This window comes from Liolophura sinensis, chromosome 1, assembly GCF_032854445.1.
Source record: "Liolophura sinensis isolate JHLJ2023 chromosome 1, CUHK_Ljap_v2, whole genome shotgun sequence".
NCBI classification, from domain to species: domain Eukaryota; kingdom Metazoa; phylum Mollusca; class Polyplacophora; order Chitonida; family Chitonidae; genus Liolophura; species Liolophura sinensis.
The window spans coordinates 95,112,689-95,136,612 of record NC_088295.1 but is presented as its reverse complement, the minus strand read 5'-3'; the positions used below and the strand labels follow the sequence as shown (position 1 = coordinate 95,136,612).

Sequence of the window (23,924 nt, the reverse complement as noted above, 5' to 3'; positions counted from 1 at the left end):
CCGGCACGTGGGACGTGTAATGCTTGTGAAATGTTATCAAACAACGCCTGTAAACTGCGAATTTTAATGAAATGTCAGTATTACGTGTAAATACAAACTGCTTGTCTATTTTGTAAGCTGTGTTACTTCCTCTGTCATTTTCTACCGACGTGTTCTTGTTGAACTGATAAAGAACGTTTTTGATCAGGTGGATTTCCAACACTAACAACAACAACAACAACGATATTACTTGTTGATGTTGGAAGCTTAAGTGTTACTGAGTTTGAAGTGGTACGGTAAGTGACTCGTGACATGCATAGTTGATGGAAAGCGTTTGTGAGTGAATATGTTGAAGCTCGATCAGTAGCTAACTTACAGTTAGTAGAGTACTCACATGTCGCCACGCTAAAACATTTATTATTGTTATATTTTAATGTATGTGGTATTTCAACGATAGTCTGATAGGCCCTATATCTGTGTCAGCGGCCAGGATGATTTTTAATATGTACACAGTCCAGTGGGACCCTCTGCCATTTGGCATATGCAGCTACTTGACAAGCCATATTACTTGGAGCTATGTACAGCCTACCTATAGTACTCTTTACGCATATGTAAGCATTAGACTTTACCTTAGTTTGTTTCTGTGTAACCTAGATCGACAAGGAAAATTTCACCAAAATAACTGCTCACACGCTACCTTACATTGGGTGGACACCTATTCCCTAAATCTCCCCAAATGTACATATGCCAAGGCAAGCATTGGTAAGTTTTCGAACAGTAATCGAGCCGTTTAAATATTTGAATCGGACAAGTCGAACCAACATCCACCCATGCTCAATATTCTCTTTAAGAATTGCATGCTGTGCTGGAAGGGAATCAATTGTGTTTTGTAACAGTGAATGAGTAATAATGATAGAAGTATTCATCCAAGAACAGATTAATGATTGGTGTTAAAGCACCAAAACATATATGGTAATGTTAAGTACATGTTGCAGTGACTCAGTACTCCTTTAGATAAGCATGTGATGACCATGATACTGGTGGCAGAAGTTTTCATTTTCATCTGATATTGTATTTACCATTTCATCCCTTTCAGACTTGATTGAGAAACAATGGCCTCAGCAGAAGCAGAGACTACTAAACCTTTGTTTAGAAACATTACTGCTGATGACAGTGTTCCTGAGATCACAGAGATTAGCAGTCTGTGTGTGAAGTGTGAACAGCAGGTTTGTATTAAGTGTGAATCATTGATAGCAGATTTGTGTGAACTGTGAGCAGCAGGTTTCTTCTATGTACGCATAAACCATGGGTGGCAGGTTTGCGTGAACTGTGAACAGGCTTTACAGCAGATTTGTATGTTGTGTGAACCATGGGTGGCAGGATTGTGTGAAATGTGAACAGCAGATTTATATTATGTGTGACTCACGGGTAGCATATTTATATGAACTGTTAACAGCAGGTTTGTGTGAGCTGTGAACAGCAAATTTGTGTGACTGTGAACAGCAGACTAGTGTGAAAGTTGAACCATGGGTAGCAGGCTTGTGTGAACTGTGATCAGCAGGTTTGTGTAAACTGTGAACAGCAAGTAACTAGTTGTGTGAACAGCAAGTAACTATTTGTGTGAAATGTGAACAGCAGGTTTGTATGAATTGTAAATTACAGGTTTGTGTGATTTGTAAACAGTAGGTGCATGCAAACTCATTCCCAGGATTTGCTGGTTTGGCTGCAGCATTAAAGCCAACAGGTTTTTCAGGTATCTGACAAAGGCCGCTGTCACTGGTTAACTTTTGTTTCCTCCACCAGTATTAAACCCAACTGCTATTGTATAGATTTAGGGGTATGGCACTTCACTCAGATTAAGTAGTCCACAGAATATCAACATACTTACCTTTTATATATAAAACTCATGTTTTTAATTTCAGGGTGTGACACGGCTATTTCTCACCAGGATACCTTTTTTCAAAGAGGTGGTAGTTTCCTCTTTTGATTGTGAACAATGCGGGCACAAAAACAGTGAACTGACACCTGCAGGCAGGATTCAGGACAGAGGGGTCACAGTTTGTGTGAAGATTTCCTCACCACAGGTATACGATGTGTAAATTTAATTTTACTATCGCTTCAGAAAACACTGTTGACAGTTTATTGGTTGACAAAGCAGATGTGACTCATTTTGTTCATTTCCTTTTTTCTGTTTTCACATTTAGGATCTAAATAGACAGGTGGTTCTGAGTAGTTCCGCTGTTGTGTCCATACCAAACATTGAGTTTGAAGTGCCACCATCCAAGGGAGGTAAGTTATCTGCCTTATATCACATGACTTAGAGAACACCTCACCTTTCAGTGGACAAAATTACAATTTGTTTGCTATAGTCATACTGCAAAAGGTCTGCTGTGCCTATCGCTGAGGCTCTGATCGATGAGTCATAGCAGTGCTGTTCATACTTTTGGAACCAGCTGCCCTCAGTTGCCTCCCTTGTCATACCACAGGGCTTCTGACAAAAGTCACACTGTTTACTAGTTGCCTTCATTGTTGGCTTGTTTGAACAAAGCACAACCTGTATATTTCCAGCACTGACAACTGTGGAGGGTATAATGCAGAAAGCTATAGAGGATCTGTCTCAAGAGCAGCCTGTCAGAAAGGTAAGCCAGTCGAGGAGCGGTTTTCATTTGCTTGTCTCCTTGTCATTTTTAATCTTAGATCTTACTTTCATTCAGCTAAATGTGTCCAATATGCCTTTGTCAGCCTCCTGTGCATGCGCGTTTGTACATTTGCTACTTCAACTGATGATATAAGTTTAATGTTAGTCTCATATATATGATATGTGAATCATTTTTGATTAAAACTGCTTCGTTTGCTGTATACTTCAGCTGTCATTCTGAACTGAAACTAAATTTGGGAAAGTAAAAAAAGGAAAGATTAAAAATTAAAGTAATTAAAACAGTTACCTAAGTCTGTTGATGACGTTTGTGCCACAAATTCCAGAAGATTACTTTCCTGTATAACAAACATTCTTCATGGTCAAAGTCTTATATTCAGTACTCATTGCATCAGGATATACATCAAAGCTGTACACTGTACCACCTTGTTATCACATTGGCACTCAGTACATCAGTATATACATCAAATCTGTGCACTGTACCACCTTGTAATGACATTGGCACTCAGTACATCAGTATATACATCAAATCTGTACACTGTACCACCTTGTTATCACATTGGCACTCAGTACATCAGTATATACATCAAATCTGTACACTGTACCACCTTGTAATCGCATTGGCACTCAGTACATCAGGATATACATCAAAGCCGTACACTGTACCACCTTGTAATCGCATTGGCACTCAGTACATCAGGATATACATCAAAGCCGTACACTGTACCACCTTGTTATCACATTGGCACTCAGTATATCAGTATATACATCAAATCTGTGCACTGTACCACCTTGCAATCACATTGGCACTCAGTACATCAGTATATACATCAAATCTGTACACTGTACCACCTTGTTATCACATTGGCACTCAGTACATCAGTATATACATAAAATCTGTACACTGTACCACCTTGTAATCGCATTGGCACTCAGTACATCAGGATATACATCAAAGCCGTGCACTGTACCACCTTGTAATCGCATTGGCACTCAGTACATCAGTATATACATCAAAGCTGTGCACTGTACCACCTTGTAATCGCATTGGCACTCAGTACATCAGGATATACATCAAAGCCGTACACTGTACCACATTGTAATCGCATTGGCACTCAGTACATCAGGATATACATCAAAGCTGTGCTCTGTACCACATTGTAATCAAATCAGCACTCAGTACATCAGGATATACATCAAAGCTGTGCACTGTACCACATTGTTATCACATCAGCACTCAGTGTATCAGGATATACATCAAATCTGTGCACTGTACCACCTTGCAATCACATTGGCACTCAGTACATCAGGATATACATCAAATCTGTGCACTGTACCACCTTGTAATCACATTGGCACTCAGTACATCAGTATATACATCAAAGCTGTCTACTGTACCACCTTGTAATCACATTGGCACTCAGTACGTCAGTATATACATCAAATCTGTGCACTGTACCACCTTGTAATCACATTGGCACTCAGTACATCAGGATATACATCAAAGCTGTGCTCTGTACCACCTTGTAATCACATTGGCACTCAGTACATCAGTATATACATCAAAGCTGTCTACTGTACCACCTTGTAATCACATTGTCACTCAGTACATCAGTATATACATCAAATCTGTGCACTGTACCACCTTGTAATCGCATTGGCACTCAGTACATCAGGATATACATCAAATCTGTGCACTGTACCACCTTGTAATTGCATTGGCACTCAGTGCATCAGGATATACATCAAAGCTGTGCACTGTACCACCTTGTAATCGCATTGGCACTCAGTACATCAGGATATACATCAAAGTTGTGCACTGTACCACCTTGTAATCGCATTGGCACTCAGTACATCAGGATATACATCAAAGCTGTGCACTGTACCACATTGTAATCGCATTGGCACTCAGTACATCAGGATATACACCAAAGCTGTGCACTGTACCACATTGTTATCACATCAGCACTCAGTACATCAGGATATACATCAAAGTTGTGCACTGTACCACCTTGTAATTGCATTGGCACTCAGTACATCAGGATATACATCAAAGCTGTACACTGTACCACCTTGTAATCGCATTGGCACTCAGTACATCAGGATATACATCAAAGCTGTGCACTGTACCACCTTGTAATCGCATTGGCACTCAGTACATGAACATATACATCAAAGCTGTGCACTGTACCACCTTGTAATCTATTCAATTGTTTAAAGTAATCATTTTAAATGACACTAATATATACAAACTAATAGAATTAAATTTATTGCTGCAAACATGTGATCAGTGTGGTGTCTGTAGACGTGACAGTTGTCAGGTGAACATTCACGTATGCCTTAGCTCCTGATCAATCAGTGGACAGTATGAAATCCCAGTCCACTCATATTGATGTCTGTATGTTTGTCAGGCACTCAACCCACAGCTTGCAGACCAGATTGAGGAATTCTTGGCAAAGTTACAAGATTTGAAGAGCGGCAAGAAACCATTTGAATTCGTAAGCAAATTAACAAGTCTTCAGATTTATATACTTGTAGCTTTACAGGGTATGTTTGTTTAGGTAGCTGCCATGTGCTCTGAAAGTAATTTGTCAGTCTGTCTGCTACATGCTTGACTGTATCATACCAGTGAACAAATCTTGATAGAGGGACTAGCTTATTTTGTGCTGTGGATTAGACCAACTGGTAACAAATCTTCACTGAGTCAGGAACAAGCCTATTTTGTGCTGTGGATTAGACCAACTGGTAACAAATCTTCACTGAGTTAGGAACAAGCCTATTTTGTGCTGTGGATTAGACCAACTGGTAACAAATCTTCACTGAGTCAGGAACAAGCCTATTTTGTGCCGTGGATTAGACCAGCTGGTAACAAATCTTCACTGAGTCAGGAACAAGCCTGTTTTGTGCTGTGGATTAGACCAGGTGGTAACAAATCTTCACTGAGTCAGGAACAAGCCTATTTTGTGCTGTGGATTAGACCAGCTGGTAACAAATCTTCAGTGAGTCAGGAACAAGCCTGTTTTGTGCTGTGGATTAGACCAGGTGGTAACAAATCTTCACTGAGTCAGGAACAAGCCTATTTTGTGCTGTGGATTAGACCAACTGGTAACAAATCTTCAGTGAGTCAGGAACAAGCCTATTTTGTGCTGTGGATTAGACCAGCTGGTAACAAATCTTCAGTGAGTCAGGAACAAGCCTATTTTGTGCTGTGGATTAGACCAGCTGGTAACAAATCTTCAGTGAGTCAGGAACAAGCCTGTTTTGTGCTGTGGATTAGACCAGGTGGTAACAAATCTTCACTGAGTCAGGAACAAGCCTATTTTGTGCTGTGGATTAAACCAACTGGTAACAAATCTTCAGTGAGTCAGGAACAAGCCTATTTTGTGCTGTGGATTAGACCAGCTGGTAACAAATCTTCAGTGAGTCAGGAACAAGCCTATTTTGTGCTGTGGATTAGACCAGCTGGTAACAAATCTTCACTGAGTCAGGAACAAGCCTATTTTGTGCTGTGGATTAGACCAGCTGGTAACTAATTGAAGTGTAGTGGTTTAGCTGCATATCAGTTCAGCTAAACACCTGTAAACTAAATAAATGTGTTTGTGCCCTTCAGTAGCTATACAACTTAAGGCTATGAACTGATTTGGGTGTCTGATATCTGCATATCCTCGGGCCATGATAGGCGTAGAATTTAAGGTTATGATCGAGCTGTACTGTAGCTTAAGACTGTGAGCTCTTGCTGGTTTGAATGGGACTGTAGAGGATGTTTGCTGAGATGTCCGGGCTGCCTCACACACAGTATTGCTTCTTACTTTATATTTAATCAGTACCAGCAGAAGTACTGCATTGAATCACCATTCCAAAGAATGAACTTTCATGTATATCCTGTTAATTTGTCATGTATAGTTCTGATATGTTTCTGTTTATAACCACAGGAATATCTCTATACCCCACACACACACACACACACACTTCTCTCTCTCCATCGAAAAAAAGTTCAGGCTGTGTAATGGTGTCTGTCTTCATTTTCAGGTTGTCGATGATCCGAGTGGAAACAGCTTTGTGGAGAATCCATATCCTTGTCATATTTTCTTGTCTGATACAAAAAGTTATAATGGGAGTGTGATATTCTATATCTTTTCATCCAGTTGAGTCTGTAGTTAGTTAAGAAAACATGATGATTTCTACCCAAGTAATACATCTTGGCACAGTATTCTGAAGAGTCATGGTTACACAGATATCTACCAGAGCAGTATGATGTGATGTCATATTAAAACATACCAGATCATGTAAAAGACTTCAATTTGTGCTGGGGGCCTCCATGGCTCAGTCGGTTAGCGCGCTAGCACAGCGCAATGACCGAGAAGTCTCTCACCAATGCGGTCGCTGTGAGTTCAAGTCCAGCTTATTCTGGCTTCCTCTCCGGCCGTTACTGGGAAGGTCTGGCAGCAACCTGCAGATGGTCGTGGGTTTCCCCCGGGCTCTGCCCGGTTTCCTCCCACCGTAGTGCTGGCGGCCGTCGTTTAAGTGAAATATTTTTAAGTACGGCGTAAAACACCAATCAAATAAATAAATAAATAAATAAATTGATTTGTGCGTATGTGTGTACTTACATCTGTGCTTATGTCTGTACTTACATCTGTGCTTACATCTATATTGATGTCTGTGCTTACATCTATATTGACATCTGTGGTTATATCTGTACTTACATGTATATTGACATCTGTGCTTATGTCTGTACTTACATCTGTGCTTACATCTGTATTGACATCTGTGCTTACATCTATTTTGACATTAGTGCATATGTCTGTACTTACATCTATATTGACACGTGTGCTTATGTCTATATCTGTACTAACATCTGTATTGACATCTGTGCTTATATCTGTTTATTTAGATCTGCTTACAACTGTATTTTTGTGTATCTGTGCTTATATGATTGTTTGTATTTAGATCTGTGCTTGCATCTGTACTTTAATACCTCAAGCCATATGAGGCACAGTTTCTTTGTGATTTAGTTTTGTTAGTTTCTTTGTGATTATGATAGATGAGACCTTAACCATGCCACTTTAGCTCCACAGAGAGACCCAGCCATGACCATCACACAATACAAGAGGAGCAAAGCTCAGAGTGAAAACTTGGGGATAAACGTGAGTCCTGATTAGTCCGTCTCTTTACTTGTAAATACAATCTCTGATTGAAATAAAATTTCTGCCTTAAATTTATAGTTTGTTTATGAACATCAAAGTCAGTGCTCTACATTAAGTCAGTGCTCTACATTAAGTCAGTGCTCTACATTAAGTCAGTGCTAATTACAGACTATACAGAAACTTGATCTTGCACAAGATTTACAGGCTCAGCTACCAGACATGCCGTGATTAAACCTTGTTCAGCCACTTTTTCTTGAACACGTTGTGGTAGATATACCTGTAAGCATGCCATACAACAGATGTACCCATATGGATGTCGTAGAGCAGATGTACCTGTATGGGTGCCGTACAGCAATCATACCTGTATGGGTGCCGTACAGCAATCATACCTGTATGGGTGCCGTACAGCAATCATACCTGTATGGGTGCCGTTGCAGCAATCATACCTGTATGGGTGCCGTACAGCAATCATACCCGTATGGGTGTCGTGCAGCAATCATACCTGTATGGGTGTCGTGCAGCAATCATACCTGTATGGGTGTCGTGCAGCAATCATACCTGTATGGGTGTCGTGCAGCAATCATACCTGTATGGGTGTCGTGCGGCAGATGTACCTATATGGGAGTCCTTCAGCAGATGTACCCTTATGGGTGCCGTACAGCAGATGTACCCGTATGGGTGCCATTTAACAGATATACCCATATGAGTGCTGGACAGCAGTTGTACCTTTATGGGCTGAGATTTGCTACGACATGCTCATAGTACATGTAAAGAGGCTGAGATTTGTGATGAGGTGGTCATAGTACATGTAAAGTGGCTGAGATTTGTTATGAGGTGGTCATAGTACATGTAAAGTGGCTGAGATTTGCCATGAGGTAGTCATAGTACATGTAAAGTGGCTGAGATTTGCTATGACATGCTCATAGTACATGTAAAGTGGCTGAGGATTTGTGATGAGGTGGTCATAGTACATATAAAGTGGCTGAGATTTGTGATGAGGTGGTCATAGTGCATGTAAAGTGGCTGAGATTTGTTATGAGGTGGTCATAGTACATGTAAAGTGGCTGAGATTTGTTATGAGGTGGTCATAGTACATGTAAAGCGGCTGAGATTTGTGATGAGGTGATCATAGTACATGTAAAGTGGCTGAGATTTGTGATGAGGTGGTCATAGTACATGTAAAGTGGCTGAGATTTGTTATGAGGTGGTCATAGTACATGTAAAGTGGCTGAGATTTGTGATGAGGTGGTCATAGTACATGTAAGTGGCTGAGATTTGTGATGAGGTGGTCATAGTACATATAAAGTGGCTGAGATTTGTGATGAGGTGGTCATAGTACATGTAAAGTGGCTGAGATTTGTGATGAGGTGGTCATAGTACATGTAAAGTGGCTGAGATTTGTGATGAGGTGGTCATAGTACAATGTAAAGAGGCTGAGATTTGTGATGAGGTGGTCCATAGTGCATGTAAAGTGGCTGAGATTTGTTATGAGGTGGTCATAGTACATGTAAAGTGGCTGAGATTTGTGATGAGGTGGTCATAGTGCATGTAAAGCGGCTGAGATTTGTGATGAGGTGGTTGTAGTACATGTAAAGTGGCTGAGCATAAAGTTATTCTCAGCACATCTTCTGGATTGTAAGGCTATATTTTTCTATGATGTCAGCAGATGACCTTTGACATATGACATAATGCTGTGTGAGTAATTGACTCTGGATGTGTGTTAAATCCATGCATACCGTTGCCTTTGTGGTGTGTGGCTATATTACACTCTTTTCTTTCAAAATGTTCGGCAGAACAAAGCATTTCAGCCATTAAGAATTCAGGGAATTTCTCAGAATTCTGACACTATTCAGTATTTTTTCAGGACCAGTGTGGAGCTGAAGATGTCCCTGTAAAGAAACCTGAGGCTCCAGAGGAGGTAACATCGGCTTACAATGAGTTGTTTCGTCCATCAATAAATTTAGTATAGTGCGGGGGCATAGATATCCCAGTGAAACTAAGAAGTCACATACATGTATTTGATGTTTCTACATTATGATATAATTTTGTCATCTAGATACGTAAAAAGAAGCATTAGTGAATATATCTGGTATGTATACACAATTGCAGTCTTACAAACAATGGAAGAATGAGTTGGATAAAATAGATTAATGAATAGTTAGAGGAAGCAGCCAATGAAAAGAGCCATTACCCCAACCTACTACTGATGTTGTCCCACTCTACTTCCTATTTATGCACATTTTTAATTGTTGTTTTGAGAGCAAAACTGGTTGGATTGGCCCACATCAGGGCTTTACAAAAAGTAATAATTTTATCAGTAAATACAGAATAGTGCCTTCAGAATATGCATCAGTATTCACCTTGCAAACCTGTGTAAAGGTGGAAGTATTACAGGAACAGTATTGTTATACAGCGAGAGGTAATTCATTAGGACACAAATCATTATACATGTATTCAAGTTTTTTTACTTTACAGTATCTTTCGTTTTTTACCCTGTATTTTCAGGTGATGGCCTTTGACGGAAACTGCCCTAACTGTTGTTCCCCATGTGTAACAAACATGAAACTTGTCAGTATCCTTTGTCACAGGGAAATTTGAATGAGTCTTGTTATCCGCCTTTGTATGTGTGAGCCTTCTCTATTCATCTCCCATGCATTTAAGAGGTACATCGCTATGTGAAATGCGCCTGATTTTATTATGGGGTTGTGACACCTTTGCACTTAATTATTAAGTTTTTTGTAAATTTGGCTTTGTTCACAAAGATGTAGATTTTAGGGGTGAAATTTCTTTATCAGGATTATGCTCAGCCTTCAAGGGTACATACATCTAACAGGGACATCTGTCTTGACAATATCGCTTTCCTGATGTAGCTTTTCAGACATTCCTCATTTTAAGGAGGGTTGTTATCATGGCAACATCTGTGATGCCTGTGGTTTTCGTGACAATGAGGTAAAGGGAGCATCTGGGATTGGAGAGAAGGGAAGAAAATCACATTGAGAATTACAGATCAGGCTGACATGACCAAGAGATATACTCAAGGTATATAGCAGCTTAGTAATAGTTATCTCCCTTTGAAAACAGTTTGGTGTGTCTGGAATCCTATCATCCCTGTGACCATGTGAAATTGGCGACACCTCATGGCCTTTACATAAACTTGGTGACAAAAAAATGACACTGAACCAAGTCACGTGTGAAATCTTATGGCTTGTACTTGTTTGCAAAGATGTGTGTTGTATATTTTCAGAGTTACAATTGTTCTATTTGTATTCCTGAACTACAGTTTATGGTGTCAAAGGGACACCTATTCTATTGCTATCCCTGAGCTAAAGTTTGTAGTTTCTGATTGACACCTGTTCTATTGCTATCTCTGAGCCGAAGTTTGTAGTTTCTGATTGACACCTGTTCTATTGCTATCTCTGAGCCGAAGTTTTGTAGTTTCTGATTGACACCTGTTCTATTGCTATTCCTAACGTAGCATTTCTGAATTCAGAGTGATATCTGTTCTATTACTATCCCTGAGCTGTAGTTGATAGTTTCAGATTGACACCTGTTCTAATGCTATTCCTAACGTAGCATTTCTGAATTCAGAGTGATATCTGTTCTATTACTATTCCTGAGCTGTAGTTGATAGTTTCAGATTGACACCTGTTCTAATGCTATTCCTAACGTAGCATTTCTGAATTCAGAGTGATATCTGTTCTATTACTATTCCTGAGCTGTAGTTGATAGTTTCAGATTGACACCTGTTCTATTGCTATTCCTAACGTAGCATTTCTGAATTCAGAGTGATACCTATTATATTGCTTTTCCTTAGCTATGGTTGATAGTTTCAGAATGACACCTGTTCTATTTCTATTCCTGATCTAGAGTTTATTTTTTCAGAGTGACACCTGTTCTATTGACATTCTTGACAAAGCATTTCTGAATTCAGAGTGACACCTATTCTATTGTTATTCCTAGGCTAAAGTTTGTGCTCTCAGATTCACATTTGTTCTATTGCTATTCCCTTGATGGAGTTTGTGGTTTTAGAGTGACACCTGTTCTGTTGTTATTCCCTTTATAGAATTTATGGTTTCAGGGTGACACCTGTTCTATTGTTATTCTCTTGATAGAATTTATGGTTTCAGGGTGACACCTATTCTACTGCTATTCTTGAGATAGAATTTATGGTTTCAGAGTGACACCTGTTCTACTGCTATTCTTGAGATAGAATTTATGGTTTCAGAGTGACACCTATCCTACTGCTATTCTTGAGATAGAATTTATGGTTTCAGAGTGATACCTGTTCTACTGCAATTCTTGAGATAGAATTTATGGTTTCAGAGTGACACCTGTTCTACTGCTGTTCTTGAGATAGAATTTATGGTTTCAGAGTGACACCTGTTCTACTGCTATTCTTGAGATAGAATTTATGGTTTCAGGGTGACACCTGTTCTACTGCTATTCTTGAGATAGAATTTATGGTTTCAGAGTGACACCTGTTCTATTATTATTCTCTTGATAGAATTTATGGTTTCAGAGTGACACCTGTTCTACTGCTATTCTTGAGATAGAATTTATGGTTTCAGGGTGATACCTGTTCTACTGCTATTCTTGAGATAGAATTTATGGTTTCAGAGTGATACCTGTTCTATTGCTATCCCTGAGCTTGAGTTTGAGACGGGCATGGGTTCCATAGGGGGCAAGTTTACAACCCTGGAGGGACTGCTGAACAACATCAAGGACATGGTGAGTATGCTCAGTACAAGAAGGTCACACAGGTCAAGGTAAAGTAAAACATGTATGGTGTCATATAACTGGTTTACAAGTACCTGAACTACTATATGCTTGTGTCACTGTATGTGGATGATCAAACCATGTCATTATAACGTCTTACCACACTCATAAACCATGCCATTTTAAAGTCTTACAGCACTCATACCTGTATTTTCTTTTCTCATCTCCCATTTAATGAATGGTCTACATTGTATCTCTTAAATTCGTTGTATTTTGCTTCATGATCAAACATCAACGTGTAGTTGCTGAACATGACCATCTTCCGCTCGTTTGGTTTGTGCTGCGTACATGTGTGTAGGGGGTTCCAGCCAACAGGTGGGGCAGGAAGCAGTCAGTGACAGGCCGTTTCCTGCTGACTTGGTTTGTGCTGCGTACATGTGTGTAAAGGGGTTTCAGCCAACAGGTGGGGCAGGAAGCAGTCAGTGACAGGCCGTTTCCTGCTGACTTGGTTTATGCTGCGTACATGTGTGTAGGGGGTTCCAGCCAACAGGTGGGACAGGAAGCGGTCAGTGATATGCTGCCTCCTGCTGACTTGGTTTGTGCATTGTACATGTGTGTACCGGGTTCCAGCCATCAGGTGAGGCAGGAAGTGGTCAGTGATATGCTGCCTCCTGTTGACTTGGTTTGTGCTGCATACATGTGTGTAAAGGGGTTCCAGCCAACAGGTGGGGCAGGAAGCGGTCAGTGATATGCTGCCTCCTGCTTACTTGGTTTGTGCTGCATACATGTGTGTAGCGGGTTCCAGCCAACAGGCGGGGCAGGAAGCGGTCAGTGATAGGCCGTCTCCTGCTGACTTGGTTTGTGCTGCATACATGTGTGTAGCGGGTTCCAGCCAACAGGTGGGACAGGAAGCGGTCAGTGATAGGCCGTCTCCTGCTGACTTGGTTTGTGCTGCGTACATGTGTGTAGCGGGTTCCAGCCAACAGGTGGGCAAGAAGCGGTCAGTGATAGGCCGTCTCCTGCTGACTTGGTTTGTGCTGCGTACATGTGTGTAGGGGGTTCCAGCCATCAGGTGGGGCAGGAAGCGGTCAGTGATATGCCGTCTCCTGCTGACTTGGTTTGTGCTGCGTACATGTGTGTAAGGGGTTCCAGCCAACAGGTGGGGCAGGAAGTGGCCAGTGATATGCTGCCTCCTGCTGACTTGGTTTGTGCATTGTAATGTGTGTAGCAGGTTCCAGCCATCAGGTGGGGCAGGAAGTGGTCAGTGATATGCTGCCTCCTGCTGACTTGGTTTGTGCTGCGTACATGTGTGTAAAGGGGTTCCAGCCAACAGGTGGGGCAGGAAGCGGTCAGTGATAGGCCGTCTGCTGCTGACTTGGTTTGTGCATTGTGCATGTGTGTAGGGGGTTCCAGCCATCAGGTGGGGGCAGGAAGTGGTCAGTGATAGGCCGTCTCCTTCTGACTTGGGCAGGAAGCGGTCAGTGGATATGCTGCTCTCCTGCTTACTTGGTTTGTCTGGCATACATGTGTGTAGCGGGTTCCAGCCAACAGGTGGGGCAGGAAGCGGTCAGTGATAGGCCGTCTCCTGCTGACTTGGTTTGTGCTGCGTACATGTGTGTAGCGGGTTCCAGCCAACAGGTGGGACAGGAAGCAGTCAGTGATAGGCCGTCTCCTGCTGACTTGGTTTGTGCTGCGTACATGTTTGTAGGGGTACCAGCCATCAGTGGGGCAGGAAGCGGTCAGTGATAGGCCGTCTCCTGCTGACATTGGTTTGTGCTGCGTACATGTGTGTAGGGGTTCCAGCAAACAGGTGGGGCAGGAAGCGGTCAGTGATATGCTGCCTTCCTGCTGACTTGTTTGTGCTGCGTACATGTGTGTAGGAGGTTCCAGCCAACAGGTGGGGCAGGAAGCGGTCAGTGATAGGCCCCTTCCTTCTGACTTGGTTTGTGCTGCGTACATGTGTGTAGGGGGGTTCCAGCCAACAGGTGGGGTAGGAAGCGGTCAGTGATATGCCGCCTCCTGCTGACTTGGTTTTGTGCATTGTACATGTGTGTAGGGGTTTCCAGCCAACAGGTGGGGCAGGAAGCGGTCAGTGATAGGCCGTCTCCTGCTTGACTTGGTTTGTCCTGCGTACATGTGTGTAGGGGTTCCAGCCATCAGGTCGGGCAGGAAGTGATAGGCCGTCTCCTGCTGACTTGGTTTGTGCATTGTGCATGTGTGTAGGGGGTTCCAGCCATCAGGTGGGGCAGGAAGTGGTCAGTGATAGGCCGTCTCCTTCTGACTTGGTTTGTGCTGCGTACATTGTGTGTAGGGGGTACCAGCAATCAGGTGGGGCAGGAAGCGGTCAGTGACATGCCGTTTCCTGCTGACTTGGTTTGTGCTGCGTACATGTGTGTAGGGGGTACCAGCCAACAGTAGGGCAGGAAGCGGTCAGTGATATGCTGCCTCCTGCTGACTTGGTTTGTGCTGCGTACATGTGTGTAGCAGGTTTCCAGCCATCAGGTGGGCAGGAAGCAGTCAGTGATAGGCCGTCCCCTCACTCGTTTTGTTTGTGCTGTGTATGTGTGTGTAGGGGACTCCAGTGGGGCAGGAAGTAATCCGTGATCACACACCAACATGTACTTGTAGTACCATGTCTTGACTGTGTCCACAATGTGCTGGTCTTCTCCACTACAGGCCAGTAATCTGAGGATGTGTGACAATCTGTGATCACACACCAACATGTACATGTGGTACCATGTCTTGACTGTGTCCACAATGTGCTGGTCTTCTCCACCACAGGCCAGTAATCTGAGGATGTGTGACAATCTGTGATCACACACCATGTACATGTGGTACCATGTCTTGACTGTGCCCACAATGTGCTGGTCTTCTCCACTACTGACCAGTAATCTGAGGATGTGTGACAATCTGTGATCACACACCTTGTACATGTGGTACCATGTCTTGACTGTGTCCACAATGTGCTGGTCTTCTCCACTACAGGCCAGTAATCTGAGGATGTGTGACAATCCGTGATCACACACCATGTACATGTAGTACCATGTCTTGACTGTGTCCACAATGTGCTGGTCTTCTCCACCACAGGCCAGTAATCTGAGGATGTGTGACAATCCGTGATCACACACCATGTACATGTAGTACCATGTCTTGACTGTGTCCACAATGTGCTGGTCTTCTCCACCACAGGCCAGTAATCTGAGGATGTGTGACAATCCGTGATCACACACCATGTACATGTAGTACCATGTCTTGACTGTGTCCACAATGTGCTGGTCTTCTCCACTACAGGCCAGTAATCTGAGGATGTGTGACAATCTGTGATCACACACCAACATGTACATGTAGTACCATGTCTTGACTGTGCCCACAATGTGCTGGTCTTCTCCACTACAGGCCAGTAATCTGAGGATGTGTGACAATCTGTGATCACACACCAACATGTACATGTAGTACCATGTCTTGACTGTGTCCACAATGTGCTGGTCTTCTCCACCACAGGCCAGTAATCTGAGGATGTGTGACAATCTGTGATCACACACCATGTACATGTAGTACCATGTCTTGACTGTGTCCACAATGTGCTGGTCTTCTCCACTACAGGCCAGTAATCTGAGGATGTGTGACAATCCGTGATCACACACCAACATGTACATGTAGTACCATGTCTTGACTGTGTCCACAATGTGCTGGCCTTCTCCCCTACAGGCCAGTGATTTGAGGATGTGTGACAATCCGTGATCACACACCAACATGTACATGTAGTACCATGTCTTGACTGTGTCCACAATGTGCTGGCCTTCTCCCCTACAGGCCAGAGATTTGAGGATGTGTGACAATCCCTGATCACACACCAACATGTACATGTGGTACCATGTCTTGACTGTGTCCACAATGTGCTGGTCTTCTCCACTACAGGCCAGTAATCTGAGGATGTGTGACAATCTGTGATCACACACCAACATGTACATGTAGTACCATGTCTTGACTGTGTCCACAATGTGCTGGTCTTCTCCACTACAGGCCAGTAATCTGAGGATGTGTGACAATCCGTGATCATACACCAACATGTACATGTAGTACCATATCTTGACTGTGTCCACAATGTGCTGGCCTTCTCCCCTACAGGCCAGTAATCTGAGGATGTGTGACAATCCGTGATCACACACCATGTGCATGTAGTACCATGTCTTGACTGTGTCCACAATGTGCTGGTCCTCTCCACTACATGCCAGTAATCTGAGGATGTGTGACAATCCGTGATCACACACCAACATGTACATGTAGTACCATGTCTTGACTGTGTCCACAATGTGCTGGTCTTCTCCCCCACAGGCCAGTAATTTGAGGATGTGTGACAATCCGTGATCACACACCAACATGTACATGTAGTACCATGTCTTGACTGTGTCCACAATGTGCTGGTCCTCTCCACTACAGGCCAGTAATCTGAGGATGTGTGACAATCCGTGATCACACACCATGTACATGTAGTACCATGTCTTGACTGTGTCCACAATGTGCTGGTCCTCTCCACTACAGGCCAGTAATCTGAGGATGTGTGACAATCCGTGATCACACACCAACATGTACATGTAGTACCATGTCTTGACTGTGTCCACAATGTGCTGGTCCTCTCCACCACAGACCAGTAATTTGAGGATGTGTGACAATCTGTCACACGCCAACATGTACATGTAGTACCATGTCTTGACTGTGTCCACAATGTGCTGGTCTCCCCCACAGGCCAGTGATTTGAGGATGTGTGACAATCCGTGATCACACACCAACATGTACATGTAGTACCATGTCTTGACTGTGTCCACAATGTGCTGGTCTTCTCCACTACAGGCCAGTAATCTGAGGATGTGTGACAATCCGTGATCACACACCATGTGCATGTAGTACCATGTCTTGACTGTGTCCACAATGTGCTGGTCTTCTCCACTACAGGCCAGTAATCTGAGGATGTGTGACAATCTGTGGTCATACACCATCACATTACCCTCTTAATGTACCTGATATCTGCTTGTTGCAGTTGGGTAACAACCCCTTTACAAGTGGTGACAGCTCCACACTGAAGGACAAATTGGAAGAGTTTTGTATGAAACTTGATGCTGTAAGTATTTCTTACAAATAGACATACATGTTGCTGTTAACATTGATTGTGCTTTACAGTTATGAGATCCATTTAAAGTTTTTCTAAGAATTTACTGAAAAAACAATGACCAAGCATCCAGTTTTGAAGTCTGGCTGCTAGTTGTATTTTTTAAATATAAATTAGCGATTATTATATACCTGCCAACATTTTCATATTAATAAACTGGGTCACCTCATTTTCAGTGTGTTAGCTTATTGATGACGTATGCTGGAGTGTAAAGTGTAGTGACAACATATTGATACCTCTACCCTCTGTTTGTTCTGTTAATGTTGGGTAAACATGTTAAGTGAGAAAATTTACTTTGTGAAAATATGAAATAATTGACAGGGTACCAAGTTAGGCCGACGACTTTGTACGGGGTCATTTTTTTTTTTTTTTACATTTATTCTTATAAATTTTTGCCTTCTTACTGGCTGCTGATGCCGTAGGCTATGCACCAGTAGTTGTTGGTGTTTCTGACGCTTCCAGTTTACTGAGGTGACTTGTTTTCTGATGTTTCCAGTTTCCTAAGGTGACTAGTTTCCTGAGGTTACTAGTTTCCTTAGGTGGCTGGTTGTCGGAGGTGATTGGTTTCCTGAGGGGACTAGTTTCTTGAGGTGACCAGTTTCTTGAGATGACCAGTTTTTTGGGGTGACTTGTTTCCTTAGGTTTCCTGATGTGACTGGTTTCCTGAGGAGACTAGTTTCCTGAGATTTCCAGTCTTTTGAGGCCTCCAATTTCTGAGGTGACTAGTGTCCTGAGTTAACTAGATTCCTGAGGAGAGTAGTGTCCTGAGGTTTCCAGTTTCCTGACTGGTTGACTAGTTTCCTGAGTTGACTAGTTTCCTGGGGTGACTTGAGTATCTATGGTGTTACAGGTCATTGCTGGGGAGAGGCTGAATGTGACAATAGTGCTAGACGACCCTGCAGGTAACAGCTATGTTCAGGTATGTCACGCCCTACACCTTTAGATTAAAAGTGAATTAACAGCCATATACTGTATGCATCTGAGTTCTCAAGAAACCGCCACAGTCTTGGCTCATATTTTCAGCCTCTGTGTGTTCACATGCTCACAATTACCAGCTTCTGAGTTCATGTCATTCTAAATTTCAAAAACACCATGAATTGTATGTTTTATCTTCGCACATACCAATACGGGATTGTGTTCGTGGTCTGTTTGAGTTTCAGAACCACTTGGCCAGAGCTGAACTCTGTGTTTTAGTTTTGGGTTTATTCTTCTGTTTCTTAACTGATCTTAATCTGGTAAAGATGTGTTCATCTTTCTGTTCTATGTCTGATCTTCACTTCCTCATAACACTGTCTCTATCTATCTGTTCTACATGTATGTCTGATCTTCACTTCCTCATAACAGTGTCTTCATCTTTCTGTTCTATGTCTGATCTTCACTTCTTCATAACACTGTCTGCATCTTTCTGTTCTATGTCTGATCTTCACTTCCTCATAACACTGTCTTCATCTTTCTGTTCTATGTCTGATCTTCACTTCCTCATAACACTGTCTGCATCTTTCTGTTCTGTGTCTTATCTTCACTTCCTCATAACACTGTCTTCATTTTTCTGTTCTATGTCTGATCTTCACTTCCTCATAACACTGTCTCTATCTATCTGTTCTACATGTATGTCTGATCTTCACTTCCTCATAACAGTGTCTTCATCTTTCTGTTCTATGTCTGATCTTCACTTCCTCATAACACTGTCTTCATCTTTTTGTTCTATGTCTGATCTTCACTTCCTCATAACACTGTCTGCATCTTTTTGTTCTGTGTCTGATCTTCACTTCCTCATAACACTGTGTCCATCTTTCTGTTCTATGTCTGATCTTCACTTCCTCATAACACTGTCTGCATCTTTCTGTTCTACATGTATGTCTGATCTTCACTTCCTCATAACACTGTCTTCATCTTTCTGTTCTATGTCTGATCTTCACTTCCTGGTAACACTGTCTTCATCTTTCTGTTCTATGTCTGATCTTCACTTCCTCATAAAACTGCATCTTTTTGTTCTATGTCTGATCTTCACTTCCTCATAACACTGTCTTCGTCTTTGTGTTCTACATGTATGTCTGATCTTCACTTCCTCATAACACTGTCTTCATCTTTCTGTTCTATGTCTGATCTTCACTTCCTCATAACACTGTCTTCATCTTTCTGTTCTATGTCTGATCTTCACTTTCTCATAACACTGTCTTCATCTTTTTGTTCTATGTCTGATCTTCACTTCCTCATAACACTGTCTGCATCTTTTTGTTCTGTGTCTGATCTTCACTTCCTCATAACACTGTCTTCATTTTTCTGTCCTATGTATGATCTTCACTTTCTCATAACACTGTCTTCATCTTTCTGTTCTGTGTCTGATCTTCACTTCCTCATAACACTGTCTTCATCTTTTTGTTCTATGTCTGATCTTCACTTCCTCATAACACTGTGTCCATCTTTTTGTTCTATGTCTGATCTTCACTTCCTCATAACACTGTCTTCATCTTTCTGTTCTGTGTCTGATCTTCACTTTGTCATAACACTGTCTTCATCTTTCTGTTCTGTGTCTGATCTTCACTTCCTCATAACACTGTCTTCATCTTTCTGTTCTATGTCTGATCTTCACTTCCTCATAACACTGTCTGCATCTTTTTGTTCTATGTCTGATCTTCACTTCCTCACAACACTGTCTTCATTTTTCTGTTCTGTGTCTGATCTTCACTTCCTCATAACACTGTCTTCATCTTTTTGTTCTATGTCTGATCCTCTCTTCCTCATGACACTGTGTCCATCTTTCTGTTCTATGTCTGATCTTCACTTTCTCATAACACTGTCTTCATCTTTTTGTTCTATGTCTGATCTTCACTTCCTCATAACACTGTCTTCATCTTTCTGTTCTGTGTCTGATCTTCACTTCCTCATAACACTGTGTCCATCTTTCTGTTCTGTGTCTGATCTTCACTTCCTCATAACACTGTCTTCATCTTTCTGTTCTATGTCTGATCTTCACTTCCTCATAACACTGTCTTCATCTTTTTGTTCTATGTCTGATCTTCTCTTCCTGGTAACCCTGTCTTCATTTTTTTTTCTGTTCTATTTTTGATTCTAAGAACCTCTATGCCCCAGAAGAGGACCCAGAAATGACCGTGGAGCTGTATGACAGGACAGAGGCTCAGAATGAAGAACTTGGGATAAAAGATATGAAGACATGATACATTTGTAAATAGATAAATTTGTACATTGTGAATGGAGACCTTTGTCACTGCATTGGGACTCAAGCCAGCTTGACCGACATTAGCAGTTTGCACACAGAATGTCATCTCAGAGATAGGATTGAACAACAAAGCACACAGCTTTGGTCAGGATTACCTTAAGCGGGAAGGTTGGCTATTGTACTAATCGTGTGTGTTTGTATGTATACATATATATATATAGTATATACAGTGGCAGTAGATTTATATGTGTACATGCTGCCACAATACAATAAAGCATTCACATGAGAAGTGCAGTATGTCCAAATAAACCGGCTTGTTGTTGGTGGGGAGGTGGTGGGACTTGCTGCATTAAATGAAGTTGAATGACATGATATTGAGAGAGAGATAGGAAAGCTCGGGTTTGAGGTCATACATGTACAATGGCCAATATTTATTGCAAATTTTTGATGATACAGTGACATTAATGGTTGAGGTCTAAAGCTGATAGTGATGTGATTGTTCAAAAGAAGCTAGTTTGTTTACTGACAGATACATGTGCACAGACAGGCTTATGTGTTAAAGTGATGCTTACACATGCACAGACTGGCTGGTGTGTAAGAGTGAAGCCTACATGTGCACAGACTGGCTTGCCTGTCAGAGTGAAGCTTACATGTGCACAGGCTGGCTGGCGTATAAGAGTGAAGCCTACATGTTTACAGACAGGCTTACATGTTAGAGTGATGTTTACATGTGCACGGACTGGCTGGTGTGAAAGAGTGAAGCCTACATGTGCACAGACTGGCTAACATGTTAGAGTCAAGCTTACATGTGCACAGACTGGCTGGCATGTAAGAATGAAGCCTACATGTGATCAGACTGGTTTACATGTTAAGGTGAAGCTTACATTTGCACAGACTGGCTTACATGTTAGGGTGAAGCTTACATGTGCACAGACTGGCTGTCATGTAACAGTGAAGCTTACATGTGCACAGACTGACTTACATATTAGGGTGAAGCTTACACATGCACAGACTGGCTTACATGTTAGAATGACGCTTACATGTGCAAAGACTGGCTGTCATGTAAGAGTGAAGATTACATATGCATGGACTGGCTGGTGTGAAAGAGTGAAGCCTACATGTGCACAGACTGGATTACATGTTAGAGTGAAGCTTACATGTGCACAGACTGGCTTACATGTTAGAGTGAAGCTTACATGTGCACAGACTGACTTACATATTAGGGTGAAGCTTACATGTGCACAAACTGACTTACATATTAGGGTGAAGCCTACATGTGCACAGACTGGCTTACATGTTAGAGTGAAGCTTACATGTGCACAGACTGGCTTACATGTTTGAGTGAAGCTTACATGTGCACAAACTGGCTTACATATTAGGGTGAAGCCTACATGTGCACAGACTGGCTTACATGTTAGAGTGAAGCTTACATGTGCACAAACTGACTTACATATTAGGGTGAAGCCTACATGTGCACAGACTGGCTTACATGTTAGAGTGAAGCTTACATGTGCACAGACTGGCTTACATGTTAGAGTGAAGCTTACATGTGCACAAACTGACTTACATATTAGGGTGAAGCCTACATGTGCACAGACTGGCTTACATGTTAGAGTGAAGCTTACATGTGCATAGACTGGCTGTCATGTAAGAGTGAAGATTACATGTGCATGGACTGGCTGGTGTGAAAGAGTGAAGCCTACATAGGCACACACTGGATTACATGTTAGAGTGAAGCTTACATGTGCACAGGCTTACTGACATGTTAGGGTGAAGCTTACATGTGCACAGGCTGGCTGACATGTTAGGGTGAAGCCTACATGTGCACAGACTGGCTTACATATTAGAGTGAAGCTTACATTTGCATAGATTGGCTTACATGTTAGAGTGAAGCTTACATGTGCATAGACTGGCTAAACATGTTAGAGTGAAGCTTACGTGTGCATAGACTGGCTAAACATGTTAGAGTGAGGCTTACATGTGCTGCAAGTGTAGTCAGGAGGATTTACCTGATGCGACGGTTATCATAGTTGTTGCTGGACATATCTGTAGTGTTGTATAGAGTGATGAAGCCTGCAGTACACATGCACACGTAGGTATATTGTACAGACTGTTCAATCTTGTCCCTTCATTCATAACTACAGGTACATGTAGGTATATTGTATACTGTTCAGTGTTTCCCCTCTTTCATAACTACAGGTACACATAGGTATATTGTACAGACTGTTCAGTCTTGTCCCTTCATTCATAACTACAGGTATATGTTGGTATATTGTACACATTGTTCAGCCTTGCCCCTCTTTCATAACTACAGGTACGCGTAGGTATATTGTACAGGCTGTTCAATCTTGTACGTTCATTCATAACTACAGGTACATGTGGGTATATTATACAGACTGTTCAATCTTGTACTTTCATTCATAACTACAGGTACACATAGGTATATTGTTCAGACTGTTCAATCTTGCCCCTCCTTCATAACTACGTGTACATGTAGGTATATTGTACAGACTGTTCAGTCTTGTCCCTAAATTCATAACTACGTGTATATGTAGGTATATTGTGCAGACTGTTCAATCTTGCCCCTCCTTCATAACCAGGTGTACATGTAGGTATGTTGTACAGACTGTTCCGTCTTGTACCTTCATTCATAACTACAGGTACATGGAGGTATATTGTACAGACTGTTCAATCTTGCCCCTCCTTCATAACTACAGGTACTCTTAGGTATATTGTACAGACTGTTCAATTTTGTCCCTTCATTCATAACTACAGGTATATGTAGGTATATTATACAGACTGTTCAGTCTTGTACCTTTCATTCATAACTACAGGTACACGTAGGTATATTGTACACACCGTTCAATCTTGCCCCTCCTTCATAACTACGTGTACATGTAGGTATATTGTACAGACTGTTCAATCTTGTCCCTTCATTCATAACTATAGGTACATGTAGGTATATTGTGCAGACTGTTCAATCTTGCCCCTCCTTCATAACCATGTGTACATGTAGGTATATTGTACAGACTGTTCAGTCTTGTCCCTTCATTCATAACTACAGGTGCACGTAGGTAT

At 42.0% G+C, this 23,924-nt stretch overlaps 1 protein-coding gene across 1 annotated transcript; it reads left to right on the top strand.

Moving 5' to 3' along the window:
* Nucleotides 1-24: 24 nt before the first annotated feature.
* LOC135481888 (zinc finger protein ZPR1-like) lies at nucleotides 25-21,023 on the top strand. The gene is given in 15 exon segments (XM_064761652.1): nucleotides 25-275; nucleotides 1,076-1,205; nucleotides 1,902-2,063; nucleotides 2,184-2,268; nucleotides 2,548-2,618; nucleotides 5,047-5,133; nucleotides 6,665-6,705; nucleotides 7,701-7,782; nucleotides 9,647-9,700; nucleotides 10,288-10,354; nucleotides 10,661-10,821; nucleotides 12,400-12,510; nucleotides 17,537-17,617; nucleotides 18,516-18,584; nucleotides 20,743-21,023. Coding segments are annotated over 14 exon segments (1,287 nt in total). The 5' UTR covers nucleotides 25-275; nucleotides 1,076-1,091; the 3' UTR covers nucleotides 20,845-21,023.
* The last annotated feature ends 2,901 nt before the right edge of the window (nucleotides 21,024-23,924 follow it).